The sequence below is a fragment of the Myotis brandtii genome, unplaced genomic scaffold (genome assembly GCF_000412655.1).
Source record: "Myotis brandtii unplaced genomic scaffold, ASM41265v1 scaffold422, whole genome shotgun sequence".
NCBI classification, from domain to species: Eukaryota; Metazoa; Chordata; class Mammalia; order Chiroptera; family Vespertilionidae; genus Myotis; species Myotis brandtii.
Window position 1 is genome coordinate 1,765,912 of NW_005366171.1, and position 25,057 is coordinate 1,790,968.

Genomic DNA, 25,057 nt, shown 5'->3' on the forward strand with positions numbered 1-25,057 from the left:
CACTTCCTGTTCTTCATACCCGTTCCACCATCTGCTACATGTGTATTTCCTTGTTTATTGGATGGTGGTCTACCTCTGGCATCGGACACTCTGTGAGGGCTGAGATGTTTGCTCTTTTGTTTCATTACTGGATTCTTAGCACCTGCAACAGTACCTGACATACAGTAGGTGCTCCATAAATATTTATTGAATAAGTAAATAAAATTTCATTTTTATATGTTCATAAAAATATACAGTAAGTTTTTCCCCGTGATTGCCTCTGGGGAGTGGGATTGGGAGCTGAGGCGAGAACTTTCACCTTTATACAATTCTGTAGCATTTGAAACATGCATTATTTCAGTAATCAAAAACTAAATTAAAAATATTTTAAAAGAAAACATAATGGGTCCATCTCTCCTTCCAGGTGATTCAAAACACTTTTTTGAACTCTCTTCTGAAGATGCTGAAAATAATTTCCAACAAGAACTACCTTAGGCTTGTCTCTATGGTATGTACCATCCTTAGTTCAGAAAATACCAATAATCCTGGTGCTTACAAAGTTCTAACACCATCAAATAGACCAGAATTAAGAGACGGGCACACACACACACACACACACACACACACACACACACACACTGTGGCTTGCTTGTGCTATGAGTCTACCGGGTAAAAAGCTTTTCTAATCACACACCCAACAGCTCTTTGCACCAATTTCCTTCCTCCAGCAGGAGGAAGAATTTTCACTAGTAATTCTTTGTGCTGTTTCCTCCAAATATTCAACATTGCTTCTGACAGGGTGAACCTGGTTTGGTCCCATGTGGGCTACAAAACCCATCCATTGCTAGAGGGAGCTCTTGAGACAAGATACATTGCTTCCTTGAGCAGGGAATCCAACCTAACTTAGCATGACCCGCATCTCAGGACACATTCACACACCTACACCAGCTACATACACCCCATGCCGAGTGTCTTTCATAAGCGGTCATGGCCATGAGGCCTCTGTTTAAGCAACTCCTGATCCTCATGCTGAGCCTTTACCCCCAGAAGCACACTCCTGGTAGTGTTGGTAATACTCTCACCGGGAGCTGGTCCACAGGCCCCTGGCACTAGTGTTCCCTGAATTGTTAACTGGCCACAGAGGCTCCTGGCGAGCCTACCAGGCCTCTCCCTAACAGGTGGCAAATGGAGAAAAGAGGAGGGATTTCACTCTGAGGGGCCAGGAGGAGGCCCAGCCTGACCATCCCTGAAAGTTTCTGAAACTCACCCTGGAAAGTAGGGCAGCAACAGCCAACTCTCATCACCATTTTGGTACAGAAACTGGAACTTTCGAATTTTAAATGAGAGCAAGCCAACCAGCTGTGCTTTTTTTTCTTTCTTTTTTTTTTCTTTTTAAGAGAGTCAGCTGGAATAAAAGTCAAGACTATTTGAGAACCAGCCTCTGGTGGACAGTTACACTTGATTTTATACATGATATTTACTATGTTTTGGTAAAACAACAGATTTGGGCTGTGGGGCTATTGCTGACATGGAGTGTAGCTTTGCTTCTTCGGAAACACGGATTTATTACTCCTCAGCTCACGCTCCATTTCTAGAGACTTGTGATTCTAATGACACTTCAGACAGGATATCAGTTTATTCTGGAAGGGTCCGGCTTTGGGGTCGGCCCATCCATGTGATCTTGAGCAAGAGAACTTAGCTCTCTGAGCTCCAGTTTGTGTATCTGTTAGGTGAAGGTAATACCTACCCGGTAAGATTTCTAATAGGATTAAATACGATAGTGCAGCACAGTGCTTAGACACAGTGTCGTACTTGAGACAGGTGAGAACTCAATACATCATTACCATAAATCATTACTATAAAGTGAGACTCCCAATGTTCTCCATCTAAGACTTTTCAGCTAGAATCTCCCACAATTGCCTAGCAGTTTCTCGAAACAAACAAATCTCAAGACCAACCACTCTAGAACCTCTTGCCCAGGTTCCTCCTGCCTGGAACTTCATCAGAGGAATAGAATTGATGCTGCACAAACGCCAGATCTCAAATTTAATTCACACAAATACACACCAATATCCATGAGGCTGACCCTATGAGGAACCTTGGGCTGCAGCTCAGGGATCTCACAAGGCAGCTGAGCAGCCACAGCCTCGCCTCTGCACAAAACTGTGAACGGGAGGTTGTGCGTTGCCACCATCAGCCGAGCCAGAGGTAGGAGGGGAGCTGTGACAGTGGAGTGTGCAGAAGGCTCATGGTGCCGTATCCCTGCAGTCCTGCCCCAGCCGGGAGACCACAGTCATCTGAAGACCACTGTCCCTCAGACCCGAAAAGGGCAGCACTCCCTCTTCTCATCAACCCTGCCTCTTTCCTTCTGTCCCTCAATTCAGCAAACCTCTATTAAGTGCCACCACAAGCCAGGCACCATGCCAGGTGCTGGGGAGCTCCCGGTCCAGCACACACGACAGCCACCACCATGTAGTTCCCAAAGGAGTGGATGGCCAGGGTGTCCTCCAGAGTGAGCCCAGATAGGGGAAGGATGGGCCAGACTTTTGGTACCTTAGTGTTTGTGGAGCTGTAAACAGTTCTGTTAGCAAGAATGTGCTGGCCAACGGGCCACTCACCACATTGGTTTCCTACGTGGCTCTGGCCCACTCCACAGGCCTCTGTCCGGCGTTCAGACGCTCTGGGGGACTTTCTAGCCACTTCGAGGTCCATGCCTGAGAGTTGGAGGTGGAACTGCTCTCTGTGGGCAGCCTTGCGGAGCGTGCGGATGGCTTTCCGGAGCCTCTTCTCTGTTCGCTTTACGATGCAGCTCAGATCACAAGCAGCTGCAGAAACGAGAGGACAGTGGTGGGGAGGGCGGCAGGCTGCAGCCCGTGAGGATGAGCAGGGCCCCCCAGTTCCCTGTGGTCAGCGTGGGGAGACCTGGACTGAGCACCTAGCAGGCTGGGCAGCATTCAGTACCAACAGAAATTTGTTGACCAAAATGGTAGCTTTGGGTTTTCGTGAAGCAGATAAAATCATCAGGTTCCAAACCAATTCAGTTTAGTTTGGGGGTGAAAAAAAACAGGAGATACTTCAGTGGTGGCACTACACCCCCCACCCAAGAAGAATGGAAAGTGAAAGGCAAAGGAATAAGGAGCAAGCTGTGAGAAGCCTGGCACCGTGGACCATTTTCAAACCAACCTGTCACCTCCTTTTGGTTAGTTTCAAGCTCAAACTCAACAGTGATAAACACTTCCTTAGTGGCGCTTGGTCGGCCTGGGGCGCCCGGGACTCGCTTGCGGAAGCCGCATGTAAGGTGTGCGTAGCGGAAGCTCTCTTTTACTGAGCTGTGCTTCTCTGTATGAAGAAACAAAATCATCGGGAGCCAAATTCCGGCAAAGCACTCAGTCGAACATTCGCTAGAGCTCAGTAAACATTTCATTAAAACCACTCTCAAGGGACTAAATGATTAACTCCAGATGCCACGACGTTGAAAGCCCTCAGCTTGCAGCACGATGACATTTTGATGTTGAAGAGTCAGTATCGCCTCCTATGTAACTTAACGATTGAGCCCTTGAAAGTCATTCTCATGGATAAATGCTGGATGTTTTCGACTGACCAGCCACATACGTGGCAGGCAGGAGCCAGGGTCGCCTTGCACTCCTGAGCGCCCGTCTGCTAAAGGGCACTCGTGATCTCACAGTTGGTTTCCTTAAAGCTGGACTGTGATGTGCCAAGAAGGGGCTGAGACTTGAAATAAGGAATGAGCACAGGAGTGGAAAGCAGGAAACCGACTCTTGCTTTCAGGCAAACTGACCTTGAAGTAATTCCAACCCAAAGGGAAAGCTGGGACGTACATCAACAGTGATGTCTCATTTTGAAATAAGCAGGAGCAACATATGGCACCAAGAATCAACAGAACCAAACAGTATCATGAAGGCTTCTAGGATGGGAATGAAAGTGTTGGGCAAAGCAGGGCTCTGCACGTCCCTGGGGCTGACTTTGGCTGTCACCCCCTCCCCCGCCACCGTGGCTTCCAGTGAATCTTTTAACGAATGATTGCTTTTTTGTTTTTCTTGTTTTTTTTACTATATATATTTTTATTGATTTTAGAGAGGAAGAGAGAGAGGGGGAGAGAGATAGAAACATCAATGATGCTAGAGAATCATTGATCGGCTGCCTCCTGCATGTCCCACACTGGGGTCCGCAACCTGAGCATGTGCCCTGACTGGGAATTGCACAGTGACCTCCTGATCAATGCTCAACGCCGGCCAAGCTAACTAGTGATTGTTAACCCGAATCAAAGAGCTGATCCACATATCACCCACACAATTGAATTGTCTCTATTTAAAAATCTTGCTTTATTGAACTTACATATCATCTGTATCATATTCTTCTTTAACATTACAAAGGTGTTCAAAGCTCAACCATTCACCAGGAGCCAAAGAAAGAAAAAAGCCAATTCAATTTGCCCTCTGTATATTTCCCTTAAGATCGATCTTACTTTGTCGAAAGGTTAACTTTAAATCTCTAAGTAAACAGATGTTCATTTCCCCCTTTCAATTTTCCCATATCAATTTTTTTAACTTTTTGTTTTGAAATAAGTTTAGAATTACAGGAAAGTTGCTAAGATAGTCCTGAGAGTTTTCATTTATTCGTCACCAAGTTTCCCCTGAAGTTAACTAACTTCTTCCATTAACATGTACATTTAGCCCTAGCTGATTTGGCTCAGTGGATAGAGCTTCGACCTGCAGTTCCAATCTGGTCAAGGGCACATGCCCGGGTTGTGGGCTCAATCCCCAGTAGGGGGTGTGCAGGAGGCAATCCAATCAATGATTCTCTCTCATCATTGATGCTTCTATCTCTTTCTCCCTCTTCCTTCCTCTCTGATATCAATAAAAATATATTTTAAAAGATTTTTTAAACAAACGTACATTTATCAAAACTAAGAAACTAACATTAGTACACCACCATTAAGTAATCTAAACACCAAATCTGTTTTTCAATAATGTTTTTTCCTTCTAATCTAAAAGTATAAATGCCCACTGTGGAGAATTTGGAAAATGCAGACAAAAATAAAAATGAAATCACCCATCATCCTCCCACCTAGATATAACCAGTACAAATGATATGCTGAGCATTTTTTCCCTACCTACCCTCTTTTTTTTTGTTTACACAATCTGGGTTGTATTAGATATACAAAGTGCTACCCCCCCTTTTCCACCTTACAACAAGAACATGTTCCTATGTCATTAAACATTCTCTGGAACATATAATTAATAGCTGCATAATCTTCCCTTAAATGGAGGTACCAAAACTTATCTTGGTTAGGTACTTAAAAAAGGCAGTCCAAAGTGCCTACAGTGAGCTGTATGTTTGTTTGTTTGCATGATTTATTTGAGGGTAGATTGGGGAAAGAAGCCTCCCTAACACTTGGATTCTGATTTTTGTCCCCTCTAAAATTATTTTTACTAAACAATCCTGGAAATGTGAGCTGGGGGGAAAGAGGAGGGTTGGGTCCTGCTCTTCTCAATAAGGCCAGTTGGATAGGATTTGCTCTGCTGAAGCCTCCAGAAACCAGATCCAGCAGCAAAGCTGGATATCACATCCTTGTTCATCAAAGATTATCCTCTCTGAGCCAAACCTCTTTTCATTTCTCTGGCTTATATTTCAAGCAAACTTGAAGATCTGGAAAATTTAACCCAATATGATCGCAGCGTGCTAATGCAGCTGAGAGCCCTGATGCAGCTGAGAGCCCTGACCTATTCCTGCAAACTCACAGGTTTCCCCAGAGCTCCCCCACCTGTACCTTGCCAAGGAAGCGCTGAAGTCCAACCCCAGAACTACATGGGATGCTAGTCTAGGCTCCTCTCCGTCCTGTGCAGAGAGGCCTTAGAGATTCTGAATTGTTGGACCCCATCTGAAGGGCTCGAGCTGATTGCGGGCCCCTTTCCCAACATGCAGGCAGGCTCCCTGCGCTGGCCATCTGATTCCATACCTGGTTGTGCTGGTCGCAGACCCTCGGGAAACAGCTCAGCCTTTTTCAAACTACACTTGCCTTCATTTAGCTTAAAGGTTACACTTGTCCTGATGGTGGCGACATCTTCAGAAAGAAACAAGTGAGAGAGGTTACCTTCAGAGGCAAAGGAATGGCAACACCAGCTGGGTAATGGAGAGCTACCTAGTGGCTGGGTCCCACCGCACGCTGCATACCCTGAGCCCCTCTCTTAACCATGAGCCCAAGAAAGGTTTGGACCTTGAGGAGCCCATCACCTGGGACTGGGGCACCAGGAGCCTCCTAAGAACTACCACTCGTCCATCTGAGATGAATAAGGCGCTCAAATATAACAAAGGGAGAGCCCAAAACAACCTCAGCAGTGAGTTGTGTGTTTTTTTTTAAAAAAGAGTTCATTTTTGTGCCTTCCCAAGAAAGAAGACCAAAATCCTCTAGTTCAGCGGTTCTCAACCTGTGGGTCGCGACTCCTTTGGCGGTTGAACGACCCTTTCACAGGGGTTGCCTAAGACCATCCTGCATATCAGATATTTACATTACGATTCATAACAGTAGCAACATTACAGTTATGAAGTAGCAACGAAAATAATTTTATGGTTGGGTCACAACATGAGGAACTGTATTTAAAGGGCCAGAAGGTTGAGAACCACTGCTCTAGTTCAAAAGTTGGACAAGGCTGCTGAAGAACACGGGGAAGGGCAGGTTCTCCTAAAAGCAGCTGCTCTGGGAGGACAGGGCTGGGGCCACCAGTCCACACGGAATGCACTCACTACACGTGGCTCGGATTTTCAGGATCTGGAGGCCCTCACTCGGAAAGCCTCATGTGCAGAATTCTCCTCTCTTCCCACAGTCAGTCTTAACCACATGTTGGGCTCTGGAGCCAATGACCAGGATTCAAATTCTAGCTCTTCAATTTGCAATGAGAACTTAATCTCCCTGGTTCTCAGTTTTCTCATCTATAAAATAGACATAATTATGGGACCTACATTACCAGGCTGTTGTGAGGATTAAATGAGATAATGCCAAAAAAAAAAAAAAGTGTAGCCTACTATTTGATACAGAGTAAGAATTGTGAACTATTTGCTTGCCCATCCTTGGAGTGGCCTAAATCTCCAAGTGACCATCACTGAGGGTTTGGTGAAACACACCATGATGTCTGCTCTGGCTGGTCCAAACGTTAGGCAAGAAGAACGGGAACGGATAAAGCTTAAGATTTTGGATTCAGATGGCCTGGTCGAAATCCTGGCTCCGCTTTCTTATCTGAGCCACTCTGGGTGCATTATCTCACCTCTCTGAACCTCAGTTTCTTCATTTGGTTAATGAGAATAACAGTAAAATTGCCCTAGAGGGTTGTGATGTGGATTAAATCAGCTAATACATATAATACAGTGGCTGGCATATTTTAACTATTTGATCAGTAGATGTGAGGTGTTAGTATCCTGCTTTGGGCTTTTAGCTTTGCTCATATATATAATATGGACATCAAGAACCATTTCTTCATTCAGATGCTCTCATGACATAATCACAGAGATGTCTAAATCTGGGAAGATGAAGCTGCCTAAAAGCTTTAAATTTCATTCTTTTGTTTTGACAAAGCAAAAAGGGTTTGGGGTCCATTCTCTGGACAGAATTCTTGCTCCCCCTGTCATACCCATGTCTATCTCCACCAATGCCACGTGCCCCAGGCACACGTTCCCGCTGGGCCTTTGGGGTGCTCTGGGGTAGAGAGTTTGGGAGACCTGAGTCTCCTGGTCCCAGAGCTCTGCAGGCCTCTGCCCAATATGATGACCCACCAGGGCTGAACACGGAGCCGCCCACCACACAGTGGACACAGTTAGTGTCTGTCACACGGAATGTCAGAGTGCAGGCACCAAGGCTACAGGCAAGAGCATCCTGTAACATGCTCACGGCCTCGAGGAGATGAAGAGAAAAGAAAACAAAGCCAACACCCAGGAACAGCACCCCAGAGTGAAGCCCACTGCACACAGTGAGCCCCAGAGAGGACACACAGATTCGGTAATTACCCCCGAAAGCAGAGTCATTTGATTTCTGCTGTTTGTTCCTGAGAGGAGGGGAAGTGCCGCAGGTGACAGAGTAGGCCTCTTGCAGTCCTAACAGACAGAAGGTGGATGATCAACACGTAAACAAGGTACAGTCTCACCTGATAGCCGCTGAAATCACCCCCACCCCCACTCCACACAGACCCCTAGAAAAACACCCAGCATGTGGGGTCTCGAAACATCGGCCTCCAGTGATTGCGGTGGGGGGTGGGGAGCCCTTTGAGGGCAGCTAACACCTAAAGGCCAGGAAGGCCTGGCCCTGGCATGAGGACCTGCCCCAGGGACCACTCACCTGAAGAGAGGTGAATGCCAGAGTGACATCTGAGGAAGCACCTGTCTCCTCCGCCACTCTTACCGCAGTGCAGGGACACATGGGGCGACACACTAGTGGGCAGGGCCCCCTTCACTTCTAGGCAGGACAAAACACAGACATTCACAGAAACAGAAGGACACTTCCAGGTGTGACGAGGACGGCTGGGTCCCATGCAGCAAAGGCCCAAGAAAAGAAGGTAGAGCTGACACCCAGCATAGAACACAAGACACGGGCACTGTTCCCCACCAAGGGACAGGAGCTATTTGTATGCTATTTTTTTTCATGCAGAAAAGCAACCAGAAGAACAGAAGCGAGTATAAACCTACGCAGAAGCACAGAAGGCAACACCAAAGAGCCTGCAAAGTATCTCCTGTTTTTGAACTCTTTAAGGAGTGGCTGCTGCAGCTGAGGGGAAAACAATTCCGGGGAGGGACGGTCAGCAGCACTCCGGGTGCGAGCAGACGCGGGAGAGAGCAGCTGGGCCGGTGGGAGCCCGCTGGCTGGCTGAGCCCTGGTGCCCCTTACCCACACAGTCTTTTTTATTCCAGTGGAGCTTGTATGCAGAGTGGCACTGGCATTCGTAGCTGCCCACTGTGTTCACGCAGACCTGCTGACAGCCTCCGTTGTTGATGCTGCACTCGTTGGTGTCTGGGGAACAAAACACAGCAGCTCCTGTCACAGCAGCCCATCACTGACCCGCTGGCACTATCCTTCCCTTGAGGAAGGAGCAGGAGAGGAGTCACATGGTTGAAACTCACTAAACAAACGGCAGGAGCCGACTGCCTTTAGGATGTGTACTTGGCACCAACCGACCCCACTCTCCACTCCCTGGATTTCCTGGCATGAGCCTCGTCAGGAGGGTCTCAAGTTCCATTCTTGACCAAACCATTCCCTGATTAGGGAAACTCGGAAAGAGTCACACCCTCCTTTCAGATGCCCAAACTCAGATGCTGCACAGGCTTCCAAATTAAAACTCCACCATCCCCCTGAGCTACATACCAAGGGAGACAGACAACCAGGGCTCCCTGACAGTTCCTGGAGTGGAAGTACAGAGAAGGAAAATGAGTGCACTCATCTCCATCAACCTGAGACTGAGTCCAGGTCAGAGGCGGCTCTAAGTAAAACCCAGACACACATCCGTATTCAAGGAACATGCCCGTGGGATTTCTTGAGAGACTAGAAGAGAAGGTTTTTAGTTGTGCCAAGAATGTATTGAAAAGGAGAAGAGAGATAACACTGTCTATAGCAAATCGCTACTACCCATTCTCCTTAAGCACAGGATACAAACATGGAGCAGGAAGTATTTAGGCCACTGGCCCCCAAATCCTCAGACCCTCAGAATCACCTTGGAAGCCCCAGATATTCTGAGTCAGAATCTGAATCTGTGTTCTCAAAGACTGCTGAATGAACCTGCTGACCAGGCGCGGAGTGGGAGTCATTTGGTGCCAAATCTGATCTATGCCATATTGTCTCCTTGACCATAAGGGCAAATGACATCGGGACCTGTTGCTACATGGGCACAGAGCAGAGACATAGTCAGTGGTCCAGCTTCCAGCTCAAAGACCTGCTTAAAGAGCAGCTCAAGGGGCTTGAACAGGCTTTGCAGTCCGTTCCTATATACTACAAAGCTGTGGAACTGTTGGTGGCCTGCCCAGCGACTTTACTATCTGCTGGGAAATTGCAATGGATAGGGTATCAGCTCCTGAGCGATTCTCCATTCTCTAAATACAACCATATCAATAGTCAATAAAGAATTCACAGCTGAAGAGCTTAGCTCTTCTCGCTGATCCATATCACACTTGAAGTGTTAAAAGGATAAATGGGGGGGAGGGGGTGTCCATTAGCAGATGCTTCCCTTGAGTCATTCAATGCCACTTCAAAGGGACTGGAATGTCCCATTCATCCCCCAATGTAGGAAAATTGGCCCTCATCTGGGGACAGTTTAAAAGTAAGCCCCGTTCCTCTACTGGCCCAGTCTCTGACTTCAAGAATGTTGGCATTCTGCTCACCTCCACAGTGGGTAAAGCCATAGAGGGTGTACCCTTTGTTGCAAGCACATGTGAATGTGCCAGGGTGGTTGATGCAGCTGTGGTCACAGGTCCTGTCCAAAGAGCATTCATCCACATCTGTAATTTTAAAGGGAGAGGGCACCTGAAACCAACTCTCAGGGATGCGTGGCGAGAACACATTTATAATAACACCAGTTACTGGGGAAAACAACACAAACAGAATAAAACATTACCTATGAGTTCTCCCACTCACTTGTGTGTTTTTTTTTTAAAAAAAGTGTTGAGCAGCCCACAATAAGTATACTCCCTGCCAGGACCCTTCTTTCCAAATTCTGTTGCAAATTGCATTGCCTGTGAGCTCAATTGCTTCCTCTCACCCATGCTTATTCATGGGGCTGAGTAATTTATTGTTGTATTACTAAACAGCAGTCATAATTCCACAAGCTAGGGCAAATTAAAAGGAGAACACACTTGTGTTGGAGATAAATCTGGTTCTTCTCTTTCTGATCTTCCCAGAATGAGTCTTCTGGCCACGGAAGGCCTGTTGATCCTGAGTTTTAATGCCCCCTGCGCTAAAAGATACATTAATGCTAAGGTCCTCAGTCATTTCCTTATTGCAGACACTGAAATTTGGTGTTTAAGCTCCAAGCTGGATCCTCTTGGACAACCCCTTGGCTTCGTCCTCCCCCGTGGTTCAGTCCTGTGGGGGCTCCTCCCATCCTGGTTCAGTGTGGAGGCATCCCTGGCTTCAGCTGAGGTCCTGAAAACTAGCCTCAAGACTGCATTTGTCAGTGTAATCACCTCTTCTTTCCTGGTCTGGTCCTCACATCTTCCCTGTAGACTAGAATTTCAGAGCTCACTTCCTCAGCTCTTTGCAGGGCTCTGACAGAGTTACGACTTGTGTCTCCAAATGGATAAACCAGGACCAGTGCAGAACTCGGTGGGAGCCAACTAGACCATTGCTAGACCTCTTTTCAACACCAGATGTGCCACGAGAAACTACATTAATAAAAACACAAACATTTGGAAGGGCTAGAAGAATTAAAAAATGAAATAAAAAGGGCAAATTCTTGCAACACCTCTTCTTCCCTAGCTTTTCCCAGAAACCTTGGCAATTTCTTCAGTAAATTTATTCTGTGCAAATATTTGTTCTACCAAGACTGATCAGTGAAAAATGAGAAAAAGTCTGTTTCTTCCCATGTAATTGATGTCACTCTATGAATTCTGCTATTAACATCAGCCAGTTGTGGAGAAAGTAGACTCTTCCAGTAGCTGACTTTGGCTGCTCGTGACGGGCTTTCGCTTTGCCAAGAATAATGAGATCACTTTTCTAATTCCTTTTTAATGTGTTTACACAGCTTAAACAGTATTTCTTGCTCTATACATTATGAAACATTATGTAGAACAGCGAATTTGCTTTCCAAGCCAAATGGATGAAAACCACACAGTTATGGTCTAGCATGAACCCACTGAATTTAAAGGGGACGACGATGCTTGAATTGCCTAAGGAAAAAAATCCAAGAAAGAAACCTAATTCACACGCTAAGGTTAAAAAAAAAGTAATGTAACATCTTTAGTATCTGAAGTGAAGTCAGATATCATATTCTGATTTTTATTTAAAATTCTGGGATTTCTAACAAAATTAAGTTAGGCCATTCTTATTTCCAGAAATGGAACAGGAATAAATGATAGCAAATCTTTTTGGAGAACTTCTTCCTGAAAATATAAATGGTGCCCCTTACCCCAAAGAGCTTACCACCACCCCAAACAGTTACTGTCACCCAGAGAAGTTCCTTGCTGCACCCCTTATGTGGGAGGGATGCATCTGAGAACGGGTCAGCCATCCTCGCCCAGGACCCACCATCCTCTCCTCCACTCAATCCCCTCCCTTCCTCTCCCCAAGCACCAAAGGCTACAAACAAGGGTTACAAGGAAGAGACCAACTAGTTCATGACCTTGATTATGGGTTAACCCCAAGATTTTGCTGGGAAAAGGCATGTTAACTAAATCTACATATTTTGCCATCAAACTTTGTTATAAAATACATAACATTAAAAGAAACTTTAAAAACGAGAAATTATTCATAATCTCAACACCCTAATACAACCATTTACATTCTATGATCCAAAGCATCTCTAGCATCAGATTAGACCTCTGATCTAATCACACCACGTAGGTTCTCTGAAGTATTCTCTAATCATTCACAGGTTAATTTCCAAAATATATCAGTGATTTCATTCTACCTAACAGATGAACTCAGCGAGGCACAGGTTGGAGATGGGATTAATGACTCGGTTGAGAAGCCCGACGAGCCAGTCTCTGCCAGGGCGGGGTCTCGTCTTCTCCACTCCAACCAAGGGGCACTGCACAGCACAGCTATGTTTCAGCACATACCTTGGCAAGACTTCTCATCTGTTAATAATTTAAATCCCTTTTTGCAGCTGCAGTCAAAACTGCCCACGGTGTTTTTGCAGAAATGATCGCAACCTCCATTGCGGGTCTGGCACTCATCAATATCTGTAACAGGCAAGCATTGGCAAATCAGACAGCGATACTTGCCTCGTTTTCCACAAGTCCCTGAAGTACTATTGTGTGTGCTTCATGATTCTCTGAAACAAAAACAGACCCATAGAAGCACTTACGAATGTTTGCTGACGTTTTCAATCTTACACGTGTTTTCTGGTCTGGCTTAACCAATTGTGAAAGACAAGAACCTAGTCCCCTTGAGAACTGTGACTTACACTGCCCTTGACCAGCATTAGGAAACAATCGATGGGAAAGAACGGTGATGTCCTGTTGTATTCTCATCCTTGCCCTGCTCTCTCAAGATAAGGTGGCTCCCTTTGGTATACTTTCCATTCCAGTTTAATCATTAAAGTTATAAGGAAATAGAACATTTGTTTTGGCAAATTACACAACAATCAAATAGCCTTAATGCTTTTAAATGATTCCTGATACTCAAATAAATCTTATCTAAGTTTCATCTGGTAACTGGTTACCTACTATTTATCATGTTGAAGAACGAAGCCTTTGTAGTCTTGCCCATGAAATACTAGTAGGTCATTGGGGTCTCTATTTATCAGTAAAAGTTAAAGGTACGGTTATTAATTAAGTTCTCTGGATAACAATCTTGGCTGTTATTTACATAATCTCTAGGCTGTTGTTTATGATATGTTGATAGTATCTCCTATAAATGTTCCCTTGAACTTCTGCCTTTGTCTAATAAGGCCACGGCCTGAAATGGATTGTGTGATACATGTAGAAGCTGACCTTCTCAACAGTTAGTGTAATTAAGCTGGTTCTAATTAAGCTCACTCAATTATAACCTTCTACTAGCCAGGGAAGAATGGCTTGCATCAATATGAATTATAAGCAAATCTGGAGTCACTCCAGGAGGTGTGAGGGGAAGAGCTGCCTTTATCCCCACACATTAGCAACACGGAGAGGCACAGGCTACCTTTACAGGTCTTCCCATCCAACTGGAGAGTGAATCCAACGGGACAACTGCAATGAACACCTGTCGAGGTATCTTTACAAGTGCGATCACAGCCTCCATTGTTAACAGCACACGTTTCTGACAAGGAGGTACGAAAAAGGCAGTTAGCTTCCTAAAGAAGTGCTAATACAGGTGAGAGGAAGAAGATATTAGTCCAGTACTAATATTTAACAAAGCTGCCCGGCTGATGTGGCTCAGTGGTTGAGCATTGACCTATGAACCAGGAGGTCATATTCAATTCCTGGTCAGGGCACATGCCAGGTTGCAGGCTCGTGTGGGGTAAGGAGGCAGCTGATCAATGATTCTCTCTCATCATTGATGTTTCTATCTCTCTCTCCCTCTCCCTTCCTCTCTGAAATTAATAAAAATATATTTTAAAAAATATTTAACGAAGTTCATGAAAGCCAAGAAGCATGGTGGGGTATTCACGGTTGTACCCCCAAGTCTCTGCACCAGCAGATGAGATAGAGGGAGAGCGGGTGCAGTTCCCCGACTCATCTAAATAAGTGGCATCTCCCAAGGAAGCTTGACAGGGTGACCAGAGGGATAAAGGAGCCTCTCCCAACCTGCTGAGCTTTTCCTTCCACTGGCTCATTTGAAGCCACTAAAACTTCCTGTTGCTCCACAGCCAGGGACCTGCTAAGTATGACACATCTGGCAGGCTAGAGGTGAATACCAAACAGAGAAAAGGGGGGAGGGGGCGTGCTCCTTCCTTAATCCTGAACTCTCTCTCCCTTCGAGTAATAGGCAAAACAAGAGAAGGTAAGCCTTGCCCACCCCAACCATTCCCTGGTCGCAGACCAATGGCTTCTTCCTTGCAACTGTCAGTGAACTCAGATTAGAAATTTACCTTTCCCTGAAAGGAAAAAGAGCTGTCAGAACCACATGCAAAATCAGCCCCAGTTGTTAAATCTCATCTATAGAGATGCAGAACAATAAGCAAAATGGCCTTGTCGTTCTGCATTTCATACAATTACTCTGAGTAACCGACAGATGCTCTTCAACATTCATTCAATTGTTAGCATCTAGGTATCCAGAAATCTGGTTTTACTTCTGTAGCTACCTCATTGGAGAGCCTAGGGGCACAAGCTTAGCTCTAAGTAAATATGACAGATAGGACATATATGTTTACATGCTTCTTCTCAAAACCTCACTAAAGTGATTTTTAAAGTACAGATCCTTAAGGCAAAGAAAATAGCAGAGACTAGGTGAAAGGTGTCAGATATTCTGGTGTCATGTCCGAGGAGGAGCAGTAATTGGTGTAGCAGAAAGCTAACCCCTAGTGGTCTGCAGAGGGGGTGCTAATGAGTGGTAAGCTCATGTGAACTACTGAAGCCCAGAAGGCCCAGGAATTGGAGGTAACAAGTTACTCTAGAGCAGTGGTTCTCAACCTGTGGGTCGCAACCCCTTTGGGGGTCGAACGACCCTTTCACAGGGGTCGCCTAAGATCATCGGAAAGCACATATATAATTACATATTGTTTTTGTGATTAATCACTATGCTTTAATTATGTTCAATTTGTAACAATGAAATAGGGGGTCACCACAACATGAGGAACTGTATTAAAGGGTTGCGGCATTAGGAAGGTTGAGAATCACTGCTCTAGAGGCAGAGGTGAGGATGGAAGACTGATTGAGAGTCTATATAACAAACAGATAAACCCCAAGATTCCCTCCTAAGTTCTACAGTCAGATGACTACCCCCTCCTTATTGGGCAACATCAGAGACATTTATTCTGGAGAAGTGGGACCAGAGAAGAACTGGACTCTAGGGCACCAGGAATAGCAGAGGGGAGGAGGAGGTACTGTCAGTGAAAGTCTATACCAACAAAGAGAAATGGCAAATTCCCCCACTTGCAGTCAAGCCTATGTCCCCTCAGCAGGAGATTGAAAGGTTCCTCTCCATAATCAACCAAGGACCTTGTATGCATATATGCATGGCCCACAGACACAGACAATGGGGTAGTTGTAACTCCTGTATTGATCCTCTAATTTTCTTCTCTTTTCTCTTCTTTACATTTTTGTTCTACTTTCTAGGAAATTTTTCTTTTCTTCCCAGGGGCTGGGGCGGGGAGCGGGGGCAGGCTGGAGGGGGTCAATGGGGAAAAAGGGGGACACATGTAATACTTCCAACAATAAAGAACTATTAAAAAATACAAAAAAAATAATGTTCTACAGTAAAACACACATATTCTTTCAAAATCCAAACAACAGCTCTACTGAGAGACAAGTGTACAACAGGTCCTGAGTTAGAGCTGCTGCAACGGAAATGATTATAACTAAATGTTGACTCATGAAAACGCCGGTAATAATTCTAAACAGCGGGGGTTAGGAGGTTTAAAATTTAAAAAAAATCAATATCTATATAAAGATAAAGGTTCTTCCCTTCTCTCCAGCAGGAGGGCACAGTGAGACCACCCGGCCTATGAAACTGTTGCTTCAGGAGGTCACAGTTCCCATCAGGGAGGTGAAACAGGCGATGAGCAAATGAAAGAGCTTTGGAAGCCAAACCACCCAAAGGCCTGGGGCCATTCGCAGAAGAGGAGGAGGAAGTGGATAAAGAAAAAGTGTTCTGCTCACCTTGACTCCTATAAAAGGATTAGGGGGAGAAGGGGTGGGAAGAAAAGAAAAATTTCCTAGAAAGTAGAACAAAAATGTAAAGAAGAGAAAAGAGAAGAAAATTAGAGGATCAATACAGGAATTACAACAGCCAGCTAGTAGGCATTCCAGAGAGAAAGAACAGAGAACATGGAATGAAGAAAATTATTAAAGAAAAAAATTATGAGAAAACTCAGAACCAATGGACTTGGATGTCCATATTAAAAAAGCCAACTGAGTGCTCAGCATAAGAGGAGGGAAAAGTCCCACAGTGAGGGGCATGATTGTGAAATTTCAGATCCCTGGGGGGCAAGGAGACGACCCTAAAAACATCTGGAGAGAAGCTTTCATAGGTTCCATAGAAAGGATGAAGAGTAAAAACGACTTTAGACTTTTTGAAACAACACTGAATGCTTGAAAACAATAGAGCGCTATTCCAAACTCTGATGGAATATTCTTTCCAGCTGAATTCTATACTGAGCCAAAGCCTCAATAAAGTGTAGAAGTAGAATATAGAGGCATTTTTCAGGCATGCAAAGTGTTAAAATATCTATGTTTACCCATGGAAACTAATGAAAAAAATGTGGGATCCACCAAAACAGGAGAGTAGTGAAGGGAATGCCAGGCTGGTGCAAAGGGGAAGCCCAGAGGAGCGCGTGCAGCCGGCCCAGAGAGTCAGGCCCCCCTAGAGCAGGTGGCAGCCTCAGAAGATACTTTTTAAACAGAAGACAGAATCAGTAAGTTAACTGCTGTATTGACTTTAACACATTGAAAAGCGTTTCAGAGCTCTGCCAGAAATGTGTAAGAGAACTGGTAAGAAGTACTTAGAAAATGAAGCTGACAAAGAAAATACAGTCATAGCACATCATGTGACTCTCGGGTAAATCATATTTAGATATTCACAGTCTCATGGTGTAAACACATAATATTGATTTAAATCGTGATAAAACCATGTTAAGGGTATGAGGGAGAGAGAGACAAAGAGTGAGAGTTAGGGGATGGGGCAGAAGAGAATGAAAATTTAGTGTTCTGTAGCAGGAAGTCAAAAGCTAATATCTAAAATTGACCCATCAAGACATAACTGTAAAATATCTCAATAAAACTAGAAAAAAAAGAGAAATAACTGTATAGACTTCACTTTTCAGAAATATGGGGAAGGGGGGTCAGGAGAAGAAATAACTAGGAGAATTCAAAATTGTTGTCTCTGCCCCACCAGTGTTGCTCAGTGGTTGAGCATCGACCTATGAACCAGGAGGTCACAGTTGGATTCCAGGTCAGGACACATGCCTGGATTTCAGGCTTGATCTCCAGTAGGGGGCGTGCAGGAGGCTGATCAATGATTCTCTCTCATCATTGATGTTTCTATCTCTTTCTCCCTTTTTCTTCCTCTCTGAAATCAATAAAAAATAATATTTTTTAAATTATTGCCTCTGGCAAATGGGCTGAGGAAATGTGAGTTAGGAAACAAGGACATGATGTATCTCATTACAAGCCTCGTAGTGCTAATTAAGTTTTTTTTTAAATATATATATTTTATTGATTTCAGGGAGAGAGAGAGATAGAAACTCAATGACGAGAATCACTGACCATCTGCCTCCTGCACGCCCCCTACTGGGGATCGAGCCCACAACCCGGGCATGTGCCCTTGACCAGAATCGAACCCGGGACCCTTTAGTCATAGGCCGACCGACGCTCTATCCACTGAGCCAAACCGGCTAGGGCACTAATTACGTTTTTAAAGTTTTTATATTATTCATATGCAATGTACTATTTTGATTTAAGGCACTCAAACACAATAATGTTAATAGGGCAGAAGAGAGCTCAGAAACGTCACCTGCCTGGTGACCAATGGCTGCTCAGTACCTTAGCTGACTGCTAAATCAAAAGATAGGCTTTGTTTAAGTCAAGCCCAGCTTCCTTCAGAATAAAAATGTGTCAGAGGATCTGTCTGACACCACGCTCATAGCCACCACCCCGACTTGTGCTGTCATCTCCAGCTGCACTGTGGGACCTGCTGCAGACCCTCCCCTGTCCCACAGCCCAGGGCCCCTCTCTCCATTCATCTCTGACAGTGATATGGGCTGCAGCCAGGAAGAGGAGATGCCGTGGACAAAAATAACCAACACAGCAGCAGCCGCGGAGGGTCTGCCCGACACGCCTCTCGGCTTGCAGTTGCCGTGAAGGATGGGGACTGACATTCTGAGGAACCGCATGTTACTGCCCACCCACTAGGTCTCAGGCATTGGACTCGGGGCACTTGTGCATATTGTTATCTTAACTGAGCTTCCTGACAACCCTACAAGGTAGGTCTTAGTGCGTGTATTGTAAAGAAAGACTAATGGGAGGCGAGGCTCAGGGCAGTTTACCCAGGTGTCACCGTTAGTTGGGGCAGCGCTAGGCGCTAACCCGGTTATTCTGATGGCTGGGCTGGTGCTCTTCCCACAATACCAGGGTCTCGGGTGATGACTAAACAGCAGTGGGTGAAGATCAGATTCACCCTGGCTTGACAGGAGCTGCTGACCCCGGTCCAGCCGGTCTGAGGGCACATGGGTGCCAGGTTCAGGCCCGATGTGGTAAATTGGGAGGGAAATGGACAATGAGGGGGCCATGGAGAGAGGGTGAGGGGTCTCGCCTACCCATGAGCAGCCGCCGTTTCACCCGTTTATCCCCGTCCACCACTGAGGTGGCATTGTTCTCCATCACCTCCAGGGCAGTGTCCTCTCGCTCTACAAGAAATGCAACAGAGCACAATTCTCAGAACGAATGAGTCAGATAATTTATCGCCGGCACAACCACTTCCGCTGAAATCCCAGACATGAGAACAATGTGAGAAATGCGCCTGTTCGCTCGATAATAATGTGTTGTAACGAGGCTCTGTGGGAAACGCAGCACGCTAAGTGCGTGCAGAGCCTTGGTGAATAATACGGAAAGATCTCTGAAGCATGTTGCACTGACCGAAGAGAGGCCAGGGAATGCAAGCTTCAGATTCACGCCAGGGCCCTTAGTCCAGCCGACACGCCATGCAAGACAGGGCAGGCGTCCCACCAGGAATATGCGATCCTGGCTCCCGCAGACCGTAGAGGCCACTGTGTCATCACCACAGCTTCAACTTGCTATCGCCCCAGCCCCTTGGGATGTGTTGTCCAGTCTCTTCAGGAGAAGCCTCGTCCGGGAGAGGTGAAAGGGCTTTCCAAGGTCGCACATGGAGAGAGGGACTCCATTCCCTACCACTCCCACTGCCACGTGTGAAGCAGCACGGGACCCGTTTGGGGCCAAATGCATTGCAAGCATCTGCATCTGGTGCTAAACACCATTAATAATTGGTTAGGGTGAGGGTGAGGCTGAGGCTGAGGCTGAGGGTGAGGGTTAGGATGAGGGCTAGAGTTAGTTAGGGTTAGGGGTAGGGTGAGGGTTAGGGGTAGGGTGAGGGTTAAGGATAGGGATAGGGTGAGGGTTAGGGATAGGGTGAGGGTTAGGGATAGGGTGAGGGGTAGGGTTAGAGTTAATTATGGTTAGAGGTAGGGTGAGGGTGAGGGTGAGGGTGAGGGTGAGGGTTAGAGTTAGTTAGGGGTAGAGTGAGGGTGAGGGTAAAGGTTAGGGTTAGAGTTGGTTAGGGTTAAGGTTAGTTAGGGTTAGGGATGGGCAGGCTGGGATAGACCCTCACCCGGTATGGGGGTCACCACTCACCAAGGCAGCTCCTCCCATCTGTGTGCATCTTGTACTGTGGGTGGCAGCTACACTCTGGACCTTCAGCTGTGTCCTCACAGGAGTGCTGGCACCCACCGTTGCCATGGTTACAAGTCACTGAGAGGAAAACAAATCAATACATAAAGCACTGAGATTTCCGCAACCAGGGCTGTGTTTGCTCCAGAGAACTCTGAGTCTCATGCAGTCAGTACGTGAGCATGACTGACAGAGAGAGTACGTGCCAGGCACTGTGTATGGAAGACAGCCTAACTCAGACCTTGTCTCTGTCTAGGTGAACAGGTAGTCACAGTGTGAAATGGAGAAATGCTGAATGACAGATCTGTGCAAAATTGTATAGTAGGTGGAGATGGGTGGGGTGTGTGGGGATTTTCACCGTTTAAGGGAAATTATACCAAAATATTCTAGACTGCTGCCTTGCTCTGTCAGGAGAAGTTTGCACACACATGCAGCTGCACGGGGCTCTGGGAGATGCACCAACACTCTATGTCTATGTACAATATTTAATTTGTACGTATGTGTTCAAATCAGATTCCATCTGGATTAGTTAGGAAGGGTGGGTAAGCAGAGGAAATGATGATTCCTTGCACATAATTAATGCAATATTAACCAGTAATTACACAGACCATGTATGAGTGCATTGATGACAAGCCAAAAAAAAAAGAAGCCACTATCCTTTCATCAAACTGAACAGTGCTTACCTCTAACAAAGTAAACGGGAGGGGGGAGGTGATATTTTCTTTACACACTTTGGACTGTTTGAATTCTTACATAAGCATTTGTGATTTTTCTAATTGAAGAGAACGAAATGCACATTTGTGATGTGAGAGACTGTTCTGTGATTATAGTCATGTCAATATTGTGTTGTGCATGTGAACAACTAAGTAGGAAAATGAAAAAAGTGAAACAGCTGGTGATGTGGCAAAATTCTGGCTCTTTTATAATTATAATGTTATTTGAGCAGTGGCGTCTTAAAAACATCTTAAATTTTTAAAAATAAGCTTTCAGAGATTCTCCTGGCCCCTGGGAAAGTGGGGCAGGCCGAGGGCCCCCCCCGCACAGGTCTCGGGAGGCCTGGGGCCTCCTTTGGAGACACCTGGAGCCAGGACAGGTGCTCTTCGCTCTGCCCAGCCCCGGACCCCCCGGGGACAGCCTCACTGCGGGAACACCCCCTGGGGACCCCGCTCCCACCCCCCAGAGCCTGTCAGAACTCGTCTGTGCTGGTGGCACCAGCCCTGGGTCGGCAGGCTTCCAGGCTGCATGGCTCTGTGATGGGGACAGTGGAAAGAAGTCTCTCACCAGCAAAACTGTCTCATCTCAACTCATTATATTGTGCACCTGAAACTTATATGTTTTATTTTAATTTAAAAAATACAAAAATAAAAAGGAATGCAGTGGCTTTTAAAAAACGAACAACTGTCTCCTCACCTCTTAACCACTACAGTCTACTCACTGTGAACTACCCTCCCTGGCCAACTGCAGGAACTTCTAGAAGGGCGTGGCTCTGGGCAGAGTTCCTACAGGGACCCCCCGCAGTGTTTCCTTGGGCCTAAATGGCGGTTGAGGCACACCTTGAGTGGACAGTTGTTTCCTACTAGCCATCGGAGCTTTATTATTGTATCTCGCCATCGTGTGGCAGCTGTGTCTGGACTGTGCGCACCATTTATTGATCCATTAATTTAAAAGATGTGGACTGAGCACAGCCTGTGGTAGGCACCAGGAGAAGACTGAGAGGCAAAAGTAAGACAAGGTCCTGACTTGGAGGGACTCATAGTTGGGTAGACACACATAAATACACAATTTAACCCAGAGGGTCAAACCCTATGCATGACTCTGCTGTGGGAGGCCATGGGGAGGATTCAGAGGCAGGAGAGCCTGGCCACTAAGAGACCAGCCCTAGAGGTAGGCGGACCCACCCGTGAATCCTAATTTTTTCACTCATTCCCCATGTGACCTTGTTGCTTTACCTTCTCCACAATTTTCTCAACTAAAAATGAGAATAATGTTTAGCTCCTAGGATGGTGACTGTAAGAATTAAATGGGACGTGATACATCTTCGGGCAAGACTTTGCACATAATAAATGCCCCCCCTCCCCCGCCCCAAAGGTAGCCACCACCCTTGTCATGATTAGAAGTTAGGCAGGATATTAAAAGTTGAGCGAGAGTTCACCAAGCCAGGAAGGGAGGAGTGCTGGGAAAAGGCTTGTGGGCATGAGAGAATGTGGGCTGCTCTCTGATCTAAAAGGCAAGGAGAGGCGGACACGGCTTCTAAGAGAAGCAGGGACCAGGTAGCAACCAACTATGATTGCCAGAGGAGTAAGTTTGATTTTATCCCGTGGGAATGGGGATACGCAGCCCCCAACATTCACACTCCTTACTCCTGAATTTCATTTCCTTCTGATTGGTTCCATAAAAAAGCACCACTTCCCTTCCCTTTGGGGGCTACTCAGTGGAGGTCAGTGTCTCAGGCCCGCGGCCTTCCGTGCTGCCGCTGTGCCATGAGGAGGCATTTCTGATGCTGGGCTGCCGATGACAGATGACAACGTTGGGGCAGGATGGTGCCCAGCACGGGTGTGCGCCGGTCTATACTTACAGATGCAGTCTCTCTGGTTCTTGGCCAGCTCAAAACCAGGCCTGCATTCGCAGGCGACGCTGCCCTTTGGAGCCTCTTTGCAGATGTGACTACAGCCGTGGTTCTTATTCATGCAGCTCAGACCCTCTGCAAAACAGAGCAGCATGGACCAGCGGTGAGCTGCAGGCCTGCCTGCCTAGGTCTCCAGCAACCCCATATTTTTAAAGAATATGTCATTAAAATCAAGGCCGGTCAATTAACAGGGACATGAAAAATGTGTTATGTCACCCAGGAGATAAGATGTCTCAATTCTCCAAAAAGAAAGCTCCCACCAGTGTGGAGTCAGAGCCTGCTGACCCAGGAACGGGTTACCAATGCTGGTCAAAGATGCAAATTGTGGAGTCAGAGCCTGCTGACCCTGCTGACCCCAGGAACGGGTTACCAATGCTGGTCAAAGATGCAAAGAGAAGATGCAAAGAGAGTGTTCCCAGGAAAACCTGCAGAGAGACTGAAGAAGAGCCCCAATATTTTCACATACTTTCAAAGACGATTTTCAGAAAATTCCAACTGTCCTCTCTACCCCCACCAATCCACACTTGGGAGGTGACTGTGACCACCATGTTCTGGCACCACCACATGGACACCTGTCCAGGGGCCCCTCTGTTGTGACCTCCTTAGTTAGTCCCTGGGCCCCTCCCTCAGCAGGCTTGAGGCACAAGCTTCTAACAGTGTCATACAACAACAACAACATGACAACGCAGAGAACAGAGAGAGGCCTCCTACATGTGGTTTGCCTTGGCTGCGGTATAATTCTTTCAGGTCGGGTATATTATAGGTTTCATTAGGCCCAATCTTGTGGGAACGGTGGCGGGAAGGGGGACAGGTGGTTATTTTCCCGGGTGGTTAGACATACATGGAAATGATGGGGCCACAGCAAAGTGTACTCCCTGTGGTTGGCAGCATTGTGCTGAGAACTGGACACCTGCCGGCACTCCAGGGGAACTATCACCATACCCGAGAGCATTCTCCCAACGCCAGTTCAGTTTGTGGTGCATTATTAAGTACACACTCATGTGATGCTTCTTCAAATTTGCGCAACGCAACTCTAAAACATCTTTGCGAGCAGGGATTTTGTTCTCATTGGCTCTCTACTAACAAGATACTTTTTAATCCTGGAAGTAGCACTGTTTTAAATATAAGTACAAAAGGTTTTCATTCCACTTCTCTAGGATCCCACACTGCTCTGTATTGTGCCCCAAAAACCTTAGCCCCTGGGTTCTAATGAAGTCAAGTCATTTCTCTCCAATTCTACCGCAGAGCCATCGGCCTACGCTTAACTGGAGTAAATGTTCAATACAAGCAGATGCCATTCCTATTCCCAAAGGCAGCGCACCAGTGAACCCACCCCACAGCCTCCTAAAGCCACGTTGGTTTTCATCTGCCAGGTCTGAGCTGTTTGAACGCCAGCACTCTGTCTGCTGGAAGTTGCTGGGACTCATGCGCCCAGGCCAGGGGCTGCTGTCAATTGACACAGAGCAGCTTGCACTGGGTCAGTGGAAACTCTTTGCTCCGGCTGGTGATTTCTGAAGACGTTATTTTTTCCCGGTGCCAAGAGCTGCCTCTGGAAGCAGTGTCCTGTCTTCCTGGGCAGGCACAGCAAGCATTACGTCTGTCCCTGGGTCAGCAGAGCCTCTGAAATGACAGGCGCCAGGAGCACCTAGGGGTGCAGGGAACGGTGCCCGAGAAAAGGTGGCACTGACACCTGCAAAGGACGCTCCCCAAACGGGTCAGCTGCTTCTTTGCCTTCTTCCCTTTCAAGTCTGCTTACAAGTCTGTTAGGACATTTTCAAAGCGACCTTTACAAAAAAATATTTTGTAAGAACTGTGTGCCAGATGCCACGGAGCTACACATCAGTTGCCCCCTGATGTCCTATCGTATCAAGCTAGACCTAAACTTACCAGGAGATCATGGAGCTTTCAATGGCTCTCGAGGTGCTGGGCTTTTCAAGGGGTGGCCCAGAGCTTTTCAGAGCAGCCTGACTCAGAACAAGCGCACTGCTGGGGAGGCAGGGGGGCTGGTCCGCACCGGGAGGCCCAGCCATCCGAGGTCCTGGCTCCCCCAGAAGTGGGCCTGGCAGTCGAGTTAGGGTTGTCCACTCCCCAGGAGGGGAACAGTTCAGAAACATTGGAAATGCCCCATTCTGGCGATCCCCAGACTCAGGCTCTCAATGAAGAATACTTCTGGAAGCCGAATAAAAATATGCCTTGCCAACAGGGCGAGAAACATTCCCCAAAGGGGGGCGCAGGCCCCGCTGAGAGCACAGCCCCTTC

The 25,057-nt window shown here is 46.6% G+C and overlaps 1 protein-coding gene across 1 annotated transcript in view; it reads right to left on the bottom strand.

Moving 5' to 3' along the window:
• The window catches only part of SCUBE2 (signal peptide, CUB domain, EGF-like 2), a 73,987-nt gene that overhangs the window by 25,907 nt on the left and 23,023 nt on the right, over positions 1-25,057 (bottom strand). The window contains exons 5-16 of the mRNA XM_014545898.1: positions 22,748-22,875; positions 20,137-20,253; positions 19,086-19,175; positions 13,814-13,930; positions 12,751-12,873; positions 10,357-10,473; positions 8,873-8,995; positions 8,327-8,443; positions 7,999-8,085; positions 5,960-6,064; positions 3,163-3,318; positions 2,598-2,804 (exon numbers count right to left, since the gene is read on the bottom strand). Coding sequence (XP_014401384.1) covers positions 2,598-2,804; positions 3,163-3,318; positions 5,960-6,064; positions 7,999-8,085; positions 8,327-8,443; positions 8,873-8,995; positions 10,357-10,473; positions 12,751-12,873; positions 13,814-13,930; positions 19,086-19,175; positions 20,137-20,253; positions 22,748-22,875 — 1,487 coding nt within the window. The remainder of the gene's footprint in view (positions 1-2,597; positions 2,805-3,162; positions 3,319-5,959; positions 6,065-7,998; positions 8,086-8,326; positions 8,444-8,872; positions 8,996-10,356; positions 10,474-12,750; positions 12,874-13,813; positions 13,931-19,085; positions 19,176-20,136; positions 20,254-22,747; positions 22,876-25,057) is intronic.